Source organism: Cervus canadensis, chromosome 11, assembly GCF_019320065.1.
Source record: "Cervus canadensis isolate Bull #8, Minnesota chromosome 11, ASM1932006v1, whole genome shotgun sequence".
In the NCBI taxonomy this organism is placed as follows: domain Eukaryota; kingdom Metazoa; phylum Chordata; class Mammalia; order Artiodactyla; family Cervidae; genus Cervus; species Cervus canadensis.
The window spans coordinates 44,351,184-44,369,670 of NC_057396.1; the positions used below are offsets into that span (position 1 = coordinate 44,351,184).

Sequence of the window (18,487 nt, forward strand, 5' to 3'; positions counted from 1 at the left end):
TTCCTGCTGTAAAAGCGTAACTGCTTTCTGGACATATAAAGATTCCCTTGGGTAAAAATCAAAATTGCTTTTATGATCTTAACTAAGAAACTAACAAGGGAAGAGAGGACAAGCTCTGAGCTAAAACAAGCAAACAAAATAAAACATCTGTTAACTTATGTCCCTGCTATTTCCCTTCCCCAAGTCTTCTTTGATGATCTATTACATAGTGATTTCAAGTGGTCATAGAACATTTACTCTATTTCTATATTTTCCATTTTTCATAGATTGGTCAAAGAACTCTGATCTTGTGGCTGCCTTGAGTCATGTTTCTGGTTACTAACTCCACTCAAGTCCCCTTCTACTTCATCCTCATGGGCATCCCTGGCTTTGAGGTCTTCCATACCTGGATTTCCATCCCATTCTGTTGTCTTGACACTATTTCTATCCTAGGCAACAGCATCATACTGGCTGTCATCAGGGCAGAGCCCTCTCTGCATGAGCCCATGCACTTGTTTCTCTCCATGTTGGCCCTAACAGACCTGGGACTTACCCTCACCACTTGGCCTGCAGTCATGGGGATCCTCTGGTTCAATGCCTCAGAGATCAGCTTTGAGGCTTGCTTTATTCAATTCTTCTTCCTCCATGGATTCTCCTTTATGGAATCTTTAGTGCTGTTGGCCAGGTCCTTTGACCACTACGTGGCCATTTACCACCCCCTCCATTATTTCTCCATCCTCACCAGGAGGGCAATCTGCAGAATAGATCTAGCTATCATTTGCTGCTGTCTTCTGGCTGTTCTTCCTGCATTGTTCCTGTTGAAAAGGCTCCCCTTTTGTGGCTCCCCTCATCTCTCCCACTCCTACTGCCTCCATCAAGACATGATTCACCTGGTGTGTGCTGACACCACTACAAATAATTGGCATGAATTTGTTCTAGTTCTTCTCATTATGGTACTGGACCCTTTGCTCATTGTGCTGTCCTATGCACTCATCTTGAGAAGTGTCCTCAGAATTGCTCCCCAGGTTGAAAGCCCCCGGGCCCTCAATAACTGTCTGTCCCACATTTTAACTGTTTTCATCCTCTATGTGCACTTGATAGGTGTGTCCATGACTCACCGCTTTGCCAAGCATTCCCTTCCAGTTGTACATGTCAGTATGGCCATGTCTGCGTACTAGCACCTCCTGTGATGAACCCCATTATCTACAGTATAAAAGACAAACATATCTGTCGAGGGATTTTTCACCTCTTTACTTGTAAACAGTTGCAATAGAGTGCTGAGAAGTGATTTATTGATATTATTCCTTAAGAAAATCATTTGGGAAACTTGTAAAATTATGCTCCAAGTGTCCAGTCATGTATGAATCAGAAAACAAGAATGGAAGTTAAATACAATGTCTCACTTCTTGAATTTGTAATTTAAACTAAGTTGAACCACCTATGTGTGGTATAACAGCTTGATTTAGACAAGATTTTTGCATACTAAGTTCTTCAAAACTATAATTCTCAACTTTTTCTTTTTGCTTACATTTACTCATCATATTCTGTCCTTAATTCCACCTGGCTAATACTATTCTTCTTGTTTTTCAGTTGTCCGACTCTTTGTGACCCCATAGACTGCAGTACACCAGGCTTCCCTGTCCTTCACCAGTGCCCGGAGCTTGCTAAAACCCATGTTCATTAAGTCAGTGATGCCATCCAACCATCTCATCTTCTGTCATCCCCTTCTCCTCCTGCCTTCAATCTTTCCTAACATCAGGGTGTTTTTCACTGAGTTGCTCCTCTCATCAGGTAGCCAAAATATTGGAGCTTCAGCATTAGCAATAGTCTCTCTAATGAATATTCAGAATTGATTTCCTTTAGGATTGACTAGTTTGATCTCCTTGCAGGCTGTCAGGGGACTCTCAAGAGTCTTCTCCAACACCACAGTTTGAAAGCATCAATTCTTCAGTGCTCAGCTTTCTTTATAGTCCAAATCTCACATCCACACATGACTACTGGAAAAGCCATAGCTTTGACTAGACAGACCTTTGTTGGCAAACTAACATCTCTGCTTGAATATGCTGTCTAGCTTGGTCATAGCTTTTTTCCAAGGAGCAAGCGTCTTTTAATTTCATGGCTGCAATCACCATCCACAGTGATTTTGGAGTCCAAGAAACTAAAGTCTGCTATTGTTTCCATTGTTTCCCATCTACATGTCATGAAGTGATGGAACCGGATGCCATGATCTTAGTTTTCTGAATGTTGAGTTTTAAGCCAACTTTTTCACTCTCCTCTTTCACTTTCATCAAGAGGCTGCTTAGTTCCTCTTCACTTTCTGCCATAGGGTGATATCATCTGTATATCTGAGGTTATTGCTGTTTTTCCCAGCAATCTTGACTGCATCTTGTGCTTCATCCAGCCCTGCATTTCGTAGGATGTACTCTGTATATAAGTTAAATAAGCAGGGTGACAATATACAGCCTTAACATACTCCTTTCCCAATTTTGAATCAGTCTATTGTTCCTTATTTGGTTCTAACTGTTGCTTCTTGACCTGCATACAGATTTCTGAGAAGGCAGGTCAGGTAGTCTGTATTCCCACCTCTTGAAGAATTTTCCACAGGTCTTAAACTATTTAAGAGCCGTAGAATACTGTTGATACTATTCTTATCTGTTAATTATTGTTAATTCTTGGCATCCATGATTATAACCACAGCATCTTCTTCAGGCTTAATCACATAGATTTTGACTTCATCATCTTCTGCTCTCTCTGGATCAAAAGACTCATTTTAATTACCAAGGAGGAAGAAATTCTCCTCTTCCCTTCAGGTTCTTATCATTGGTGTAAAAATTAAATTGATATGAGACATATTATCAGGTAAAAATCACATGGAAGTTTAATTACATGTATGGGAGAGATCAGGAAAACTGAGCAACTCTTTGAAGTGGCCAAAGCCCTGAACTTAAATGCCATCCTCAGCTAAAGATGAAAGAGAATTTTGAGAGTAGGAAAAGTCAAATATAGAAGATTACCAGAAAAAGCACAGTTAGTAAGGTTGTGGTTGTGATTGTTATGGGGATTTAAGTCATTGCCTTCTGCATTGACAAGAGTTTCTGGTTATTTTGGTCATTCTTAGCTAGGGAGATACTTTTACAAATGAAGCTTTCCCTTATAAATGTAAATGTTTCTTACAAAATGGGAACTTCTACTTGGTTTGCAGAATTTCTCTCATGCCTGTTGTTTCTTAGAAAATTGTATGCCAAAGAGACATATTATGGCGTGGTAAATTTTGCTCCTCTACCATACATGCAGTTGACCCTTGAACAACACAAGTTTCAGTTGCATGGATCTACTTATTCATGAAATTGTTTCAGTAAATACATATAATAGTATTACATGATCCAGGATTGGTTGAATCTATAGATAGGAAACTGAGGATACGTAGAGACGACTTAAAGTTATACATGGATTTTAACTGCATAGTGGATGATGCCCCTAAATCCCATGTTGTTCAAGGCTTAATAGTATATTGTACAGATCTAACATGAAAAAGAACTAGCTAGGAAGTGATCAAACAGTATAAAATATTGCTCAGTTCTGTAATTGAATGATTTTGTATTATATTGGATTATTTAATAATAATCAAATTTCTCATTACCAAGCAGCTAGTTTTAAATTCATGCAAAGCTGTTGCTAACCTAGTAATATATATAGCACCTTGTGCTTGCCTTCTCTTTTTCCATACTTTTATCTTTTCCCTCTTTCATTTTCACTGCCTTCAGATTGTTTCCTCCAATAAAGAATTAGCCCATAGATTTTTCTCAAGTTTTGTTTTCTAAAACTTTCTCTTATTTTGGGTTCTATCATCCAATTGCACTTTGTGAGGAGCTTGGACATCAGCCTAAAGTTGTAATTATTTATTATTGCATTTGTGTTTTTAAAATTTGCCTTCCTTGTTAAAATATAAGTATCATAGAAGCAAAGCATATTTGCAGTGGTAGATCCTTGGTAACCAGTGCTTATTAAAATATAGGGGCTTTCTGTTAAATAAGTAAATGAATGAATAATTTTCATTGACTAATTAAATAACTAAAGTAGAATGGATGTTTTCTGTCATTAAACTCAATGCCCAATGATGGAACAGTAACATATCAAGAAATGTGCCCCTCTGGAGATTTGAGTTTAATTTTCTCTAAAAATGACACTGACCTGATGTTCCTGCCACTTCAGTCTATATAGATAATATGTGTGTTTCTGCCTCACTTTTCTGAAGCAGTTCCTGCCTTGGCTTGTTAGTAGAAGAGGTAGATGTGTTCTTCAATCATGTGATGTCTCATAGCATTAATAATCCAAACTCTGAAATTTAGGATTTACTTAAAAGATCGAGACTGTCAGTGATAGAAATAATAAGGATGAAAAGGCAAAAAGATAAGATACTGAAAGATGAACTCCCCAGGTTGGTTGGTGCCCAATATGCTCCTGAAGATCAGTGGAGAAATAACTTCAGAAAGAATGAAGAGACAGAGCCAAAACAACACCTAGCTGTGGATGTGATTGATGATGAAAGTAACATCAAACACTGTAAAGAGCAATACTGCATAGGAACCTGGAATGTTAAGTCCATGAATCAAAGCAAATTGGAAGTAGTCAAACAGGAGATGGCAAGAGTGAACATCAACATTTTAGGAATCAGTGAACTAAAATGGACTGGAAAGGGTGAATTTAATTCAGATGACCATGATATCTACTACCGTGGGCAAGAATCCCTTAGAAAAAATTAAGTAGCCTTCATAGTCAACAAAAGAGTCTGAAATGCAGTACTTGGATGCAATCTCAAAAATGACAGAACTGTTTGTTTCCAAGGCAAACCACTCAATATCACAGTAATCCAAGTCTATGCCCCAACCAGTAATGCTGAGGAAGTTGAAGTTGAATGGTTCTATGAAGACCTACCAGACCTTCTAGAACTAACACCCAAAAAAGATGTCCTTTTCATCGTAGGGGATTAGAATGCAAAAGTAGGAAGTCAAGAGATACCTGGAGTAACAGACAAACTTGGCCTTGGAGTACAAAACAAAGCAGGTCAAAGGCTAACAGACTTTTGCCAAGAGAACACACTGGTCATAGCAAACACCCTTTTCCAATAACACAAGAGAAGACCCTACACAAGGACATCACCAGATGATCAATACTGAAATCAGATTAATTATACTCTATGCAGCCAAAGATGGAGAAGCTCTATACAGTCAGCAAAAACAAGACTGGGAGCTGACAATGGCTCAGAACCTGAACTCCTTTTTGCCAGATGCAGACTTAAATTGAAGAAAGTAGGGGAAACTACCAGACCATTCATGTATGACCTAAATCAAATCCCTTATGATTATACAGTAGAAGTGACAAATAGATTCAGACACTGATAGAGTGTCTGAAGAACTATGGACAGAGGTTCATGACATTTACAGGAGGCTGTGATCAAGACCATCCCCAAGAAAAAGAAATGCAAAAAGGCAAAATGATTGTCTAAAGAGGCTTTACAAATAGCTCAGAAAAGAAAAGACACAAAAGGCAAAGGAGAAAAGGAAGGATATACCCTTTTGAATGCAGAGTTCCCAAGAATAGCAAGGAGAGATAAGAACACCTTCCTCAGTGATCAATGCAAAGAAATAGAGGAAAACAACAGAATGGGAAAGACTAGAGATCTCTTCAAGAAAATTAGATATACCAAGGGAACATTTCATGCAATGATGGGCACAATAAGGACAGAAATGGTATGGATCTAGCAGAAGTAGAAGATACTAAGAAGAGGTGGCAAGAATACACAGAAGAACTATACAAAAAAAGATCTTCATGACCCAGATAACCATGATGGTGTGATCATTCACTTAGAGCCAGACATCCTGGAATGTGAAGTCAAGTGGGCCTTAGGAAGCATCACTATGAACAAAGCTAGTGGAGGTGATGGAATTCCAGTTGAGCTATTTCAAATCCTAAAAGATGATGCTGTGAAAGTGCTACACTCAATATGTCAGCAAATTTGGAAAACTCATCTGTGGCCACAGGACTGGAAAACGTCAGTTTTCATTCCAATCCCAAAGAAAGGCTAAATGCTAAAGAATGCTTAAACTAGCACACAATTGCACTCATCTCTCATGGTAGCAAAGTAATGCTCAAAATTCTCCAAGCCAGGCTTCAGCAGTACATGGACTGTGAACTTCCAGATGTTCAAGCTGGATTTAGAAAAGGCAGAGGAGCCAGAGATCAAATTGCCAACATCCTCCGGATCATTGAAAAAGCAAGAGAGTTCCAGAAAAACATCTACTTTTGCTTTATTTTTATGCCAAAGCTTTTGACTGTGTGGATCACAACGAACTTTGGAAAAGTCTTAAAGAGATAGGAATACCAGACCACCTGACGTACCTTCTGAGAAATCTGTATGCAGGTCAAGAAGCAAGAGTTAGAACTGGACATGGAACAATAGACTGGTTCCAAATCAGGAAAGGAGTACATCAAGGCTGTATATTGTCACCCTGCTTATTTAACTTACGTGCAGAGCACATCATGAGAAATGCTGGGCTGGATGAAGCACGAGCTGGAATCAAGATTGTCGGGGGAAATATCAATAACCTCAGAAAAGCAGATGACACCACCCCTATGGCAGAAAGTGAGAAAGAACTTAAGAGCCTTTTGATGAAAGTGAAAGAGGAGAGTGAAAAAGTTGGCTTAAAACTCAACATTCAGAAAACTAAAATCAAGGCATCCGATCCCATCACTTCATGACATGTAGATGGGGAAACAATAGAAACAGTGACAGACTTTATTTTTTTTGTGGGGGGGGGGGGTCCAAAATCACTGCAGATGGTGACTGCAGCCATGAATTTAAAAGACATTTGCTCTTTGGAAGAAAAGCTAGGATCAACCTAGACAGCAAATTCAAAAACAGAGACATTACTTTGCCAACAAAGGTCTGTCTAGTCAAAGCTATGGTTTTTCCAATAGTCATGTATGGATGTGAGAGTTGAACTATAAAGGAAGCTGAGCACTGAAGAATTGATGCTTTTGAACTGTGGTGTTGGAGAAGACTCTTGAGAGACCCTTGCACTGCAAGGAGATCCAACCAGTCCATCCTAAATGAGATCAGTCCTGGGTGTGCATTGGAAGGACTGATGCTGAAGCTGAAACTCCAGTACTTTGGCCACCTGATATGAGTAACTGAGTCATTTGAAAGGCCCCGATGCTGGGTAAGATTGAAGGCAGGAGGAGAAGGGGATTACAGCAGATGAGATTGTTGGATGGCATCACCTACTCAATAGGCATGAGTTTGAGTAAGCTCTGGGAGCTTGGTGATGGACAGGGAAGTCTGGTGTGCTGCAGTACACGGGTTAGCAAAGAGTCAGACACAACTGAGTGACTGAACTGAACTGAATGATTATTGTCATGGTTGCTTTTAAGTCACAATTTGGTAGCCTGTAGCATTTTCTTCTTAAATATTTTCTGTTTTTCTCCAAGAATCACCTGTAAATTCTCTACAAGCCACAAGGTGGCAGGAGTGGTTTACGGAACTGCTGACTCAGCTGGGGCCATCCAGGAGCCACTGAAGGAAGAACTTGAAGATCAGCTACAAGGAGGGTTGGAGATAGGTGAGAAAGTAAGGTCCTTTCCCCCACTTCTTTTTCCTGATGGGAGATGCTAAAAAAAAAAAGACCTTTTCTTTCCATTGTTGGCAGCAAAGATAACAAGTACATCACTAAAACTGGACTTCTTTTGGGGTCTTAGTCTACATTCACTTTAACCCAAGAATGCACACAAGCCAGCATTGCTCTTAGTGTAGCAAGATGGAAACAGCCCCACACAACTCCTGCCTCCAACCAACAAGACTGCATGTTTGAGTATTTTTATATACGTGTATATAAGTGTGAAGAAAAAAGGGCAGAGGGATTAAAAGAAGGAATTCTCTCTAAGGAAGTTATGAAGGTAGAAGTGAGAGGTCTTTCAATTTATTTTTAATGTGTATGAAGTGTATCTATTATGTTATATTTGTATCATAGAACTATTTAAAGTATTCTTGGAAATTTTAAAAGATTCAATTATTTACTGGTTACATGATCTTAAAGATTTTCTCAAATTACCAGATTTTTTAAGTAAAAATAAGATGTAAAAAATCTTTTTTTAATAATGATTCTAATAGTGTTACGTGTGGCTCACAGTGGCTGCTAAAATACCAAGGCTCATGGACTTCTAATTATTAATCATTCTGTGCCTACCATCCCACACATAAGCACTCACATCTCTCATGCTGGCCTCATAGTGCTAGATAATAAGCAGATGCTTAAGTTACATTTGTGAATGAATGAATGTGCATATGTGTGCTGTCTCTTCAGTTGTGTTGGATTCATTGTGACCCCATGGACTGTAGCCCTCCAGGCTCTTTTGTCTGTGGGATTCTCCAGGCAAAAATACTTGAGTGGGTTGCTATGCCCTGAATACCTACCTTTAAAAACTTCATCCTCCCTATATGTCTAATCCTAGATCCTGGTCATATAGCTATATATATATATATATACATATATATATATATTGATATTGATATCCAAATATTCTACCACAGATTCTACTTCAAAGTCACTTAACAAATGTTGATAAATGAGTGTCTGTCTAATCTGGTCCACATAACTGACCCATGAGCCATGACAAATTTTCCAGGCTTTTTGGAAGAAGTCTATATGCTAGATATGTGAGGAGCACAAGGAAGATAGAAGTTTTTGAGAAGACAAAAAAAAAAAAGTGTTTCTTCCAACATCGTCAGAAGAGAGTTCCTCTGATTCCTCATGAAAACATGCAAAGTCAACATTCTACTCTCAGGAACACTTTGGCCTACAGAAGAAAGCCACCACTAGATCTGTAATCTTGGTTCTTCCTTTTCTAAGCATTAACAGCTTAAATCACTCAGTGTCTGGGAACCTCAAAAATCTTCTCATAGGGGCTTCTCTAGTAGTCCAGTGGATGAGACTCTGTGCTCTCAATGCAAAGGAACCAGGTTTGATCCCCTGATGAGGTACTAGATCCCACATGCTGCAACTAAGACTTTGTATGCTGCAACTAAAGATCCCACATGCTCCAAGGGAGATTGAAGATCCCATGTGCTGCTGCTTAGACCCAGTGCAGCCAAATAAATAAATAAACATTAAAAAAAAATCTTCTGATAAATTGAACTAAAACCTCCATCAGGTCCTATTTTCTCACAGGGTCCTTATAAAAATAGAATGCAAGTCTTTCCATTAAAATATCTCACTTACTATCAAGAATTGTACTTATAATCAAGTTTTGAAAAAGTCTTGGCTTCTTTGACAGATCAGACCAGGTGTCTCTTCATCCTGAATATCAAATGATCCCATTTTCACAAAATTTCTAGTAATAGTAATAATAATAACTAAAACATCTATAACATTTACTATGAGCCAGGAATGATTAGGTGCATTACATATATTAGTGTATTTAATCATTAAAGCAATCCGACACATCAAAGAGACCAAACAGATTAAATGATTTGCTGGAGTGCACAACCAGAAAGTGAAAACTGGCATTCTAAACCATACCAATTGATTTCAAAACTATTGCACTAGCTTAGTCAATCCTATAGGAAATCAGTCCTGGATACTCATTGGAAGGACTGACACTGAAGCTGAAGCTCCAGTATTTTGGCCACCTGATAACAACGAGCCAACTCACTAGAAAAGACCCTGATGATGGAAAGATTGAAGGCAGGAGGAGAAGGGGATGACAGACGGCAAGATGGTTGAATGGCATCATCAGTTCACTGGACATGAGTTTGAGCAAGCTTCAGGAGATGGTGAAGGACAGGGAAGCCTGGCGTGCTGCAGTCCATGGGGTTGCAAAGAGTTGGACATGGCTGGGTGACTGAACGACAACAAATGTATATGCTCAGTCACTCAGTCATGTCTGACTCTTTGTGGCTCCATGGACGGTAGCCCACCACCATGGAGAGAGCCCACCTCTTTCCATGAAATTTTCCAGGCCAGAATACTAGAGTGGGGTGCCATTTCCTACTCCAGGGGATCTTCTCGACCCAGGGATCGAACCCAAGTCTCTTGTGTCTCCTACACTGGCAGGCAGATTCTTTACTATTAGCATCAACTAGGAAGCATATGTATGGAGAACCATGAAAGGATACATTTTCAAAAGCCAGAGAGGTCGTAACTGGACTGGGGCTTCCCAGATGGCACTAGTGTTAAAGACATCACCTGACAATGCAGGAGACATAACAGACTTGGGTTTCATCCCTAGGTTGGGAAGATCCCCTGGAGGAGGGTATGGTAACCCACTCCAATATTCTTGCCTGGAGAATCCCATGGACAGAGGAACCTGGTGGGCTACAGTCCATAGGGTCACAAAGAGTAGGATACGACTGAGACAACTTAGCACACACACACATATAACTGGATTATCCATTCTGAGCCATATTAATGCTTGAAGAGGCACCAAATCTGAGCAAGCTGGGGCTCCACAGAAGCAAAGAGCCAAGTGAAGCTTGAATTACTTATAGATATCATTGGAAGAGGGAGTAGTTTTGCTTTGGTAGAAGTAAAACTTTGAAGAATGTCTGACTCTTTACTAACTGCTGAGTCAGGACTGGCAAATGCTTCATCCGGATCAAGATTTGGATATTAGGCATGAGATAATGAGAACAGATACAGGAATAATGCTTAAGGAAAAGAATACATTAGACAAGTCCATTCACAATTCCTGCTCTGCAAATAGGTTCATCTGTACCATTTTTTAGATTCTACACATATGTATTAATATATGATATTTGTTTTCCTTTTTCTGACTTACTTAGCTATATATGTCAGACTCTAGGTGCATCCATATCTCTGCAATTTCATTCCTTCTTATGACTGAATAATATTCCATTGTATATATGTACTACATCTTCTTTCTCAAGGAGTGGGGAAGGGGAAGTAAGATGAATTTGGAGGGTAGCATTGACATATATATGCTACCATGTGTAAAAAATATAGCTAGTGGGACCTGCTGTATAGCACAGGGAACTCAGCTTCCTAGATAGATGAGATGGGGAGGAGGGGTGTGAGAGGGAGGTCCAAGCAGGAGGGGATATATGTATGCATATAATTGACTGGCTTCATTGTACAGCAGAAACTAACATAACATTGTAAACTATACTCCAATAAAAAATTATGGTAGCACTGAAAACTGTATTGATAGAATGTAAAAGGACAGATAATATTAAAAAACGAATACATTTGAATGTATATATTTTGCTAGTGTCTCTGTTGTGATGAACCAGGGAATCAGAAACATGATTTTTCATTTTAACTTCAAAAACCTCTGTTTAAAGTGGCTTTATTCCAGTTAAAAGTGAAATGGCTAAAACCCAATGGTTAAAGGACTTTGGAAGTTCCCATGGCAGTGTTCGTCATAGTTTCTCTTCCATCTGAACCACATTGAGACCTCAGAGACTATTCTTTCCCCCTTTCCTAGAGTCTTTCCTTCTGGGTCATTCACTGTAGAGGGAGGGGGAGTATTTGCAAAGCGTGGGAGGGGAGTTGTTAGAGACCATAAGGTTCTGTGCCTAAGAGATAAGACCCCAAGTCCTGGAAGGAGCTTGAAGTTTGGGCCTGTGTCGCTTGGCTCAGATAACAGCCCCACCTCAACCCTCCTAACCTTGCATGCACAGGAACTCCTTGTGGGACTGGATAGGGGTTAGTCACCAGTGAAGAGCTGTTTTCTTAAATTTAAAATTTTATTCCAGAGATTTCAAGTCCCAGAGGAACACCCTGATTTCCTTTCTTCCTTTAGCATCCTACTGACAGAGAGACCTTCCCCTAGACTCCTTTCTGAGCCTCATTTCAGTTTTCTAGCCATTTCTCCTTTGTCTTCTGTACTCCTTTCACTCATTTTCCTTTCCATTTATTCCACTGACATTTACCACCCAAGGCCTATTCTGGCTTCTTCACTCACTGCTTATCTTGCCCATTTGGGCTCATCACTAAGGCACCTAAACTTTAGCATCATCACAGAGCTGGACAAGCAATGTACATCCCCAAGGGGTTCTTGAGTAATCAACTGCCCCACGGTCGTGCTTCTCCACAAGGTGGTAGATTGATTCTAAGCGCCCCTCTAACTAGCTCCTTGCAGTGCTTCAGTTTGTATGTTTCCCAGAGCAGGGGACGGTGCTGGTACTCCCCTCTCCATCCTGCATTCATGTGCCCTATGGCCATCTTCAGACTGCTCAGAGTCCCCCAGAGAGGCAGGCAGAGGTCCTCTATGAATGGTTAGGGACATAAACTTGATCCTGTCATCAAGTCAACACACATAGAGCACCTATGTGGTGAAACAAGTAGGTCTCTGCACCCATCTATAGAGGGCTTAACTGGATTAAATCATATATACTGTCTAGGTGGTCTCAAGCCACACTATCATTCTGAGGCTGTGTCCTTGAGGCAGCTTCTAGTAGAGGGCACAGTCCAAGTACAGGGAAAAGGCGCCTCTGATTGCCCAGGTCCGGCTCACCAGTCACCTGGTGGTCACTTCCACTCTTCCTAAACCCTTGCATAATCCTATCATTTCATCCTCTATCTCTGTTCACAAGAACATGTTTTTGGTTCACTTTAAAACTTGTCATTTTAGTCATAGGTCCTGGCTCTTCAACTGGTCATAGAATCATGAATCTACTCTCCTTAAGCCTAGACTGAGAAAAAAATCAACTTTGATTGATATTTGGAGCTAGAAAAGGTCATTTTTTTCTTCTACTTATCAGCATTGCCTCCATCCTCTCTTTTTCTCCCCACTTTACACATATAACCAGCTCTGTCTCCAGTCAAGTAATGTTGTTGGTAAAAATAATAATAGAATTATTATTTTATGTATGTTGTGTATCTGTTATATTATTTATATATATATATATATATATATATATATATATATATATATATATGTACATACACTGGTAAGTCAGTAGGTAAAGAATCCACCTGTAATGATGGATATTGTCTGCAAAGTGGGAGACCTGGGTTCGATCCCTGAGTCAGGAAAATCCCCTGGAGAAGGAAATGGCTACCCAATCCAGTATTCTTGCCTAATCCTAATCCTAACTCTAATTTTTCTATGGAAATCCCATGGAGAGAGGAGCCTGATGGACTACAGTCCATAGGGTGGCAGGAGTCTGGCACGAATTAGTGACTAAACCACCACTACCACATATATTAACAGTGATAATAATAATATTTAATAAATGTTTATTAAAATTTTAACTGAACAGACTTAGATATAATTAGACGTACTTTCCCTAGAGTTGTCATTTTAAACTGAGGAGGGTAAGTCTTATTGCTTCACTTAGTGCAATTTTCTAGAAAACAGTTCCATATAAGAAAATTTTCAGCAACTAGTTCCACATAAGAAAAAGAATACTGGATACATGTCTGGAGTTGAACGAGATTTTGCCAGGTATATCAAAGCCTATACATACAAAACATATTGAAAAATAATGAGCTTTGATTTAAATACTGGTGGCCCATACTGTAAATCCAAGAATCATATATTGGGTACCGTAGGTTCATTCAACAGAATGAGTTATCTGCAAAAACAGCAAAGATCAGTTGGACAATTGAGATACATGTTTAATATATGTATATTATATAATATGCAATTCAGCTACAAATGGATAGTGTGATATGATCCTCTAAACAGCATAGAGGTTGGTTATATTAACTTGGTTTTCCTTAGTTGCTCCCATTAATGAAGCGGTCAGCTTGCCCAGGTTCCCTGAATTATTCTTCAGAGAACAGTGAGTCAGTTATACTCTAGAATGAAGCAGAGAGAAAAAGCGAATTATACCAGTCTGGATCTGCTTGGTTTTAATGCTGTAGATGACAGGATTCATAAAAGGTGGGAAAAGGAAGTAGATATGGCTCACCATGATGTGGACCACATGAGGAGCATGTCTCCAAACCTATGAATAAATATCAGACCAACGACAGTGAAATAGAACACCAGGATGCAGCAGATGTGTTGAGGTCCTTGGCCCTTTCTTCTCCAGAAGCAATGCCCATGACAGTCTTGAGGATCAAAATGTAGGAGAAAAAGATGACAAGGAAGTCCAATAAGACCATTGCGAATACAACCACAACAGGATAGAGACGACTGAAGATGATATTGGCACACAGTAGATTGATGACATCTTGGTGTAGACAGAAAGTATGAGAGAGTACATGGGATCAACAATAGGGGAACCAGGGAAGGCAAAGAATTATTGGTGTAATTGATAGACCGACCCTTGTCAATACCCCCATCCCAATCTTTATTACCCCACTGTTGGTTAGGATGGAAGTATATCTCAAGGGGTTGCAGATGGCAATGAAGCCGTCATAGGCCATGGCAAGCAAAACATCAGACTCTATGATAGAAAGAGTATGAATAAAGTAGGCCTGAGAGAAGCAGGCCCTGTGGCTAATCTCTCTGTGATTCGACCACAGGATGCCCAAATGAGAAAGGGAAGGGTTCCACTACCAAGAAGTGTGGAGATATAAACCACCAACAAAGGAATGGAGATCCAGTGATGTGCCTTCTCCATACCTGGGAAGCCAGTTAGCAGAAACGGAGAAGCAGTGGTGTTGAGCACCATCTTCCTCCATGAAGTCCACTTCCTACCTGCCCAGAGCCTCGCCTCCAGCCTCTTCCACATTCACTTTGCCCCACAGGCCAGTGATAGCAGCCTTCTCCTCAGCAGTAAAATGCACCATGATGTCAAGTCGTGGAGCTTACAGGTGATCACAGAAGCATCAGAAGCAACTCTGTGCTGCTGCGGGATGCTGTGGCCTTTTATTCTTTACTGCTGAACTTCTGTCCCCCTTGTCTTAGAAGTCATTGGTCAAGGTTAGGCTGTGTCCCTCAAGGGTGGAGTCAGGTCAGCTGATGGTCAGAAAGGAAGATGTATATTGAGTGTGTGATAACATGTTGGTTCCTGAGACATCCTTCCTTTGTTAGGTCCTCCTCCATCAACACTATTTTCCACTCATTCCCCGTTTTTACCCTCTGTTCTTCCCATGTCATCCTCCACAGTGGCACCCATCTCTCCCATTCTCCTTCACCCGGAATGATCCATGGAGTGTAGCTAAGCACCAGACAAGGAAGGAGTTCTATTCAAACCATTTTAGTATTGTTTAAGGATGGTGACAAGGCCAAAAACATACTCAAAATAAAAAATACAAATGGAGACAAGAAACTCAATCAGCTCTAGCTCTCTTGAGGTGTGGATTATAGCCAAACTCTGGATTTTAGTTTTCCAGGGATGAAAAAAAACAAAACAAAATACACCTATATGGTTACTTCAGGAAGCTGGGTGGAAATGCAAGGGATCTACAATAGAACTAAGAGCTCAATCCCAAATTAAAATATCCAAAGGTTATTTCATAGAGAGAACAGGCAGAATAAGCTTACATCCTGTGCTTCCAGGGAACTCTGTCCATTTCTCTGTGACAACAAGGGAAACTGTCTACTCTGGAGACATTGCCCTGAGTGTTCTCCTTGATTTTCTCTACTTATTTATACCAGCGAGGCAGGTAAGAAGTCTGAAATTGTTTAAAACCATGACTTGTGATCACACTGAGGAATACATGAATTGATATGAGAAGCTAGGAGTTGAAGTATATTTGATGTTTGTTGAAGTCATTAGTGATGGAGACTTCAAAATTCTCTAGTGTGCTTGTTTTGTTTTGAATTTTGATGTCCCTGTTGGCTGTAGGCTTCCCTAAGAACACATCATCATGAAATAAAGTATGCAACTTTTTCAGCTGCAATCCACTGTTATTATACTGGAGTCATGTTGATATGATGGTAAGGAATGGTGGGGGGTAAGCAGTCTATAATTGTATAATTAAAAAATCAGCCTTTAGTGGATCAGTTTTCCTGTTTTGCATATAAGCTCATTTGTATCATCTTTTGGGGGGCTTCCCTGGTGGCTCAGTAGTAAAGAATCCAACTGTCACTGCAGGGGACATGAGGGGATCAGGAAAATTCCCTGAAGAAGGAGATGATTACCCACTCCAGTGTTCTTGCCTGGGAAATCCCATGGACAGAGGAGCCTGGTGGGCTATAGTCCATAGGGTTGCAAAAGAGTCAGATAACTTAGTGAGTAAACTACAATAATACACACACACATCTTCTTTATCCATTCATCTGTTGATGGACATTTACATTGCTTACATGTCTTGTCTATTGTAAATAATACTACTTCAAACATAGGGGTGCATGTATCTTTTTGAATTATGTTTGATATATTAATCAGTAGACTTAGCACTCTTGGTTTCCAAGGAAAATTTCTATAGATACACACTTTGAGGACAATGACTCTTTCCTTAGACCTTGGGTATGAGGATCAGACATTGTCAAAGTCCAGGGAGTAAGAACCAGACCCCATAAGACCAAGAGTTTGGGAAACAAATCCCACCTGCAACAGACAGTATGAGTACTTCCCATTCTCCTTCCAGAATGTGGACACCAGTCTTCTCTTAATTTCAGAATGTAGAGTTGGGCCCTCTTCTTCTCCCTCATACCCACTTCAGGTACATCCTTCTCTAGAAACAGCCTTGGGGAGCAGACCTGGCTTCCCTCCAGGGATCTGGCCCATCTCTTGCCTTCTTATTACTAAACATTGTTGAAAAAGGTTCTAGGAAAGGTTATAGGGTTGAAAGAAAGCATATCTGTAGCTTAGTACAAGGCTTATGAATTCTGATTCTGAAGTTATGTAGCCTAAATAAAGTTTCATTTTTACTTAGGTGCTTGTTTATTCAAGCTCAATTATCTCAGCTACCCGTTTTTAAATATTTCAGTTATTTCTCCTATGAAATACCATAATTGTCTCTTTTTCCCAGATGAAAAACCCAAAGTTTAAAGAGATAAGTGATATGATTATCCATGATACATCAGAAAGATTAAATGGTCAGAAAAAACTAAGATTATTTGTTTATTGGCTATAAATTAAAATTAATAAAATAAAAATGTTATTTCTAAAGGTATTTAAATAAAAGGACTTTTTAAAAGAAATTCCAAAATTTGATAAAGAATAGCTCTTGCCTTTTAGGGAATTTTGTAGCATTTGTATTGGTAAACTTTTTGCAGGATGCTAAGAAGTAGAAGATGCTGCTTTTGAGCATTTTTTTAGCATTTAGCATTTTATTAAAACTTTCTAGCTAAATGGCAACCCACTCCAGTATTCTTGCCTGGAGAATCCCAGGGACAGAGGAGCCTGGTGGGCTGCCATCTATGGGGTCTCACAGAGTCGGACAGGGCTGAAGCGACTTAGCAGCAGCAGCAGCAGCAGCTAACTATGACATATACACTAATCCTGTAAGTCAAATAATGTATTATCTTTAGGTGCTATTAGTATGGAGAATTAAATTAAATTATATTTATTACTTAATTTATAATTATATAAATTAATTAATTTATAACTATATAAATCAATTAATTAATTTATAATTATATAAATTATAAATTAAATTATAAATTTTAATAGATAAAAATATTTTATTCCACTATATTTGTTCATAGTATTAGCTGAGAAAAAAAAATACTGCAGAAGTTACTCTTCATCACAAATGTGTTTTTTTTTTAATTTTCAATTTTAAAATAGGAAAATTATGAACACAGCTTATAAACCACTGAAGATACAAAAAACGCTGCTTAGTATTCTTTTTTTTTTTTTATCCAAAACTTGTTTATTGGGATGGTTTCCCGTTCATCTTGATACAGCGTGCTTTTAGTGCTGCTTCTGTCTGAAAGAGCATCCTTCTGTAAGCCTTGCTTTTCCTCCTGGCAGAAGACAGTAGAGCAGCCAACACACAAAACTACTGTTTGTGCATGGCTAAAGACGGTGGTGATTTTATAGCATCCTGGGCATTTTACATCCATGAAATAGGAATCGGGGCTCTGCACCAGGAGCTTCTTCTTGTGTTTCCTCTTCTCCTCTTCTGGAGAGGGATAAAGAAGATCCTTTGCGAGAGGCATGTTCTCGTGAGGAGGTCGTCACTGCCGGAAAGGGGCTGCTTAGTATTCTTGATTAGAGAGGCTATAAATTAGTCTGCTTTCATATAATCTGAATGGATAGGTTCAAAGTTCCTGTTAAGTGTTGCATTAGCCTAGAATAAATTGGGTACCAATAGTAGCTGGAAATTCTAATGGCTGCCAGGCAGCAAACCAATGTATATCTTCTGTTATAGTAATAATTGCGATGAAGGAGAGAATAGGCACAACTACTAGCCAGGCAACACTCCTGCTTGGTAAACACAGGGCCTCTGCATCAGCTCCCTCAAGATTGAGGGTGACTCTGAACCCCAGCTGGGTCCATTCCTAGAGGGATGTCTTTATGTGGGTGCCTGACAGCACAGGCATTGATGGCTTGGTGGACCTCTGGGAGCACTGTGACCAAGGCATAGCCAGAGATGCCTGTGTATGTTATTTAAGCAAGAGGAAACTTCACCAGGAAGAGGAA

At 39.6% G+C, this 18,487-nt stretch overlaps 1 protein-coding gene and 2 pseudogenes across 1 annotated transcript; 1 reads left to right on the forward strand and 2 right to left on the reverse strand.

Annotated features, from left to right (window-relative positions):
- Positions 1-305: 305 nt before the first annotated feature.
- On the forward strand, positions 306-1,157 carry LOC122449408 (olfactory receptor 51Q1-like). Its single transcript, XM_043480913.1, has one exon. The coding sequence runs from the start codon at positions 306-308 to the stop codon at positions 1,155-1,157; it is 852 nt and encodes a 283-aa protein (XP_043336848.1).
- Positions 1,158-13,792: 12,635 nt separating this feature from the next.
- On the reverse strand, positions 13,793-14,620 carry LOC122449281 (annotated as a pseudogene).
- Positions 14,621-17,688: 3,068 nt separating this feature from the next.
- On the reverse strand, positions 17,689-18,022 carry LOC122449998 (annotated as a pseudogene).
- Between the last annotated feature and the right edge of the window lie 465 nt (positions 18,023-18,487).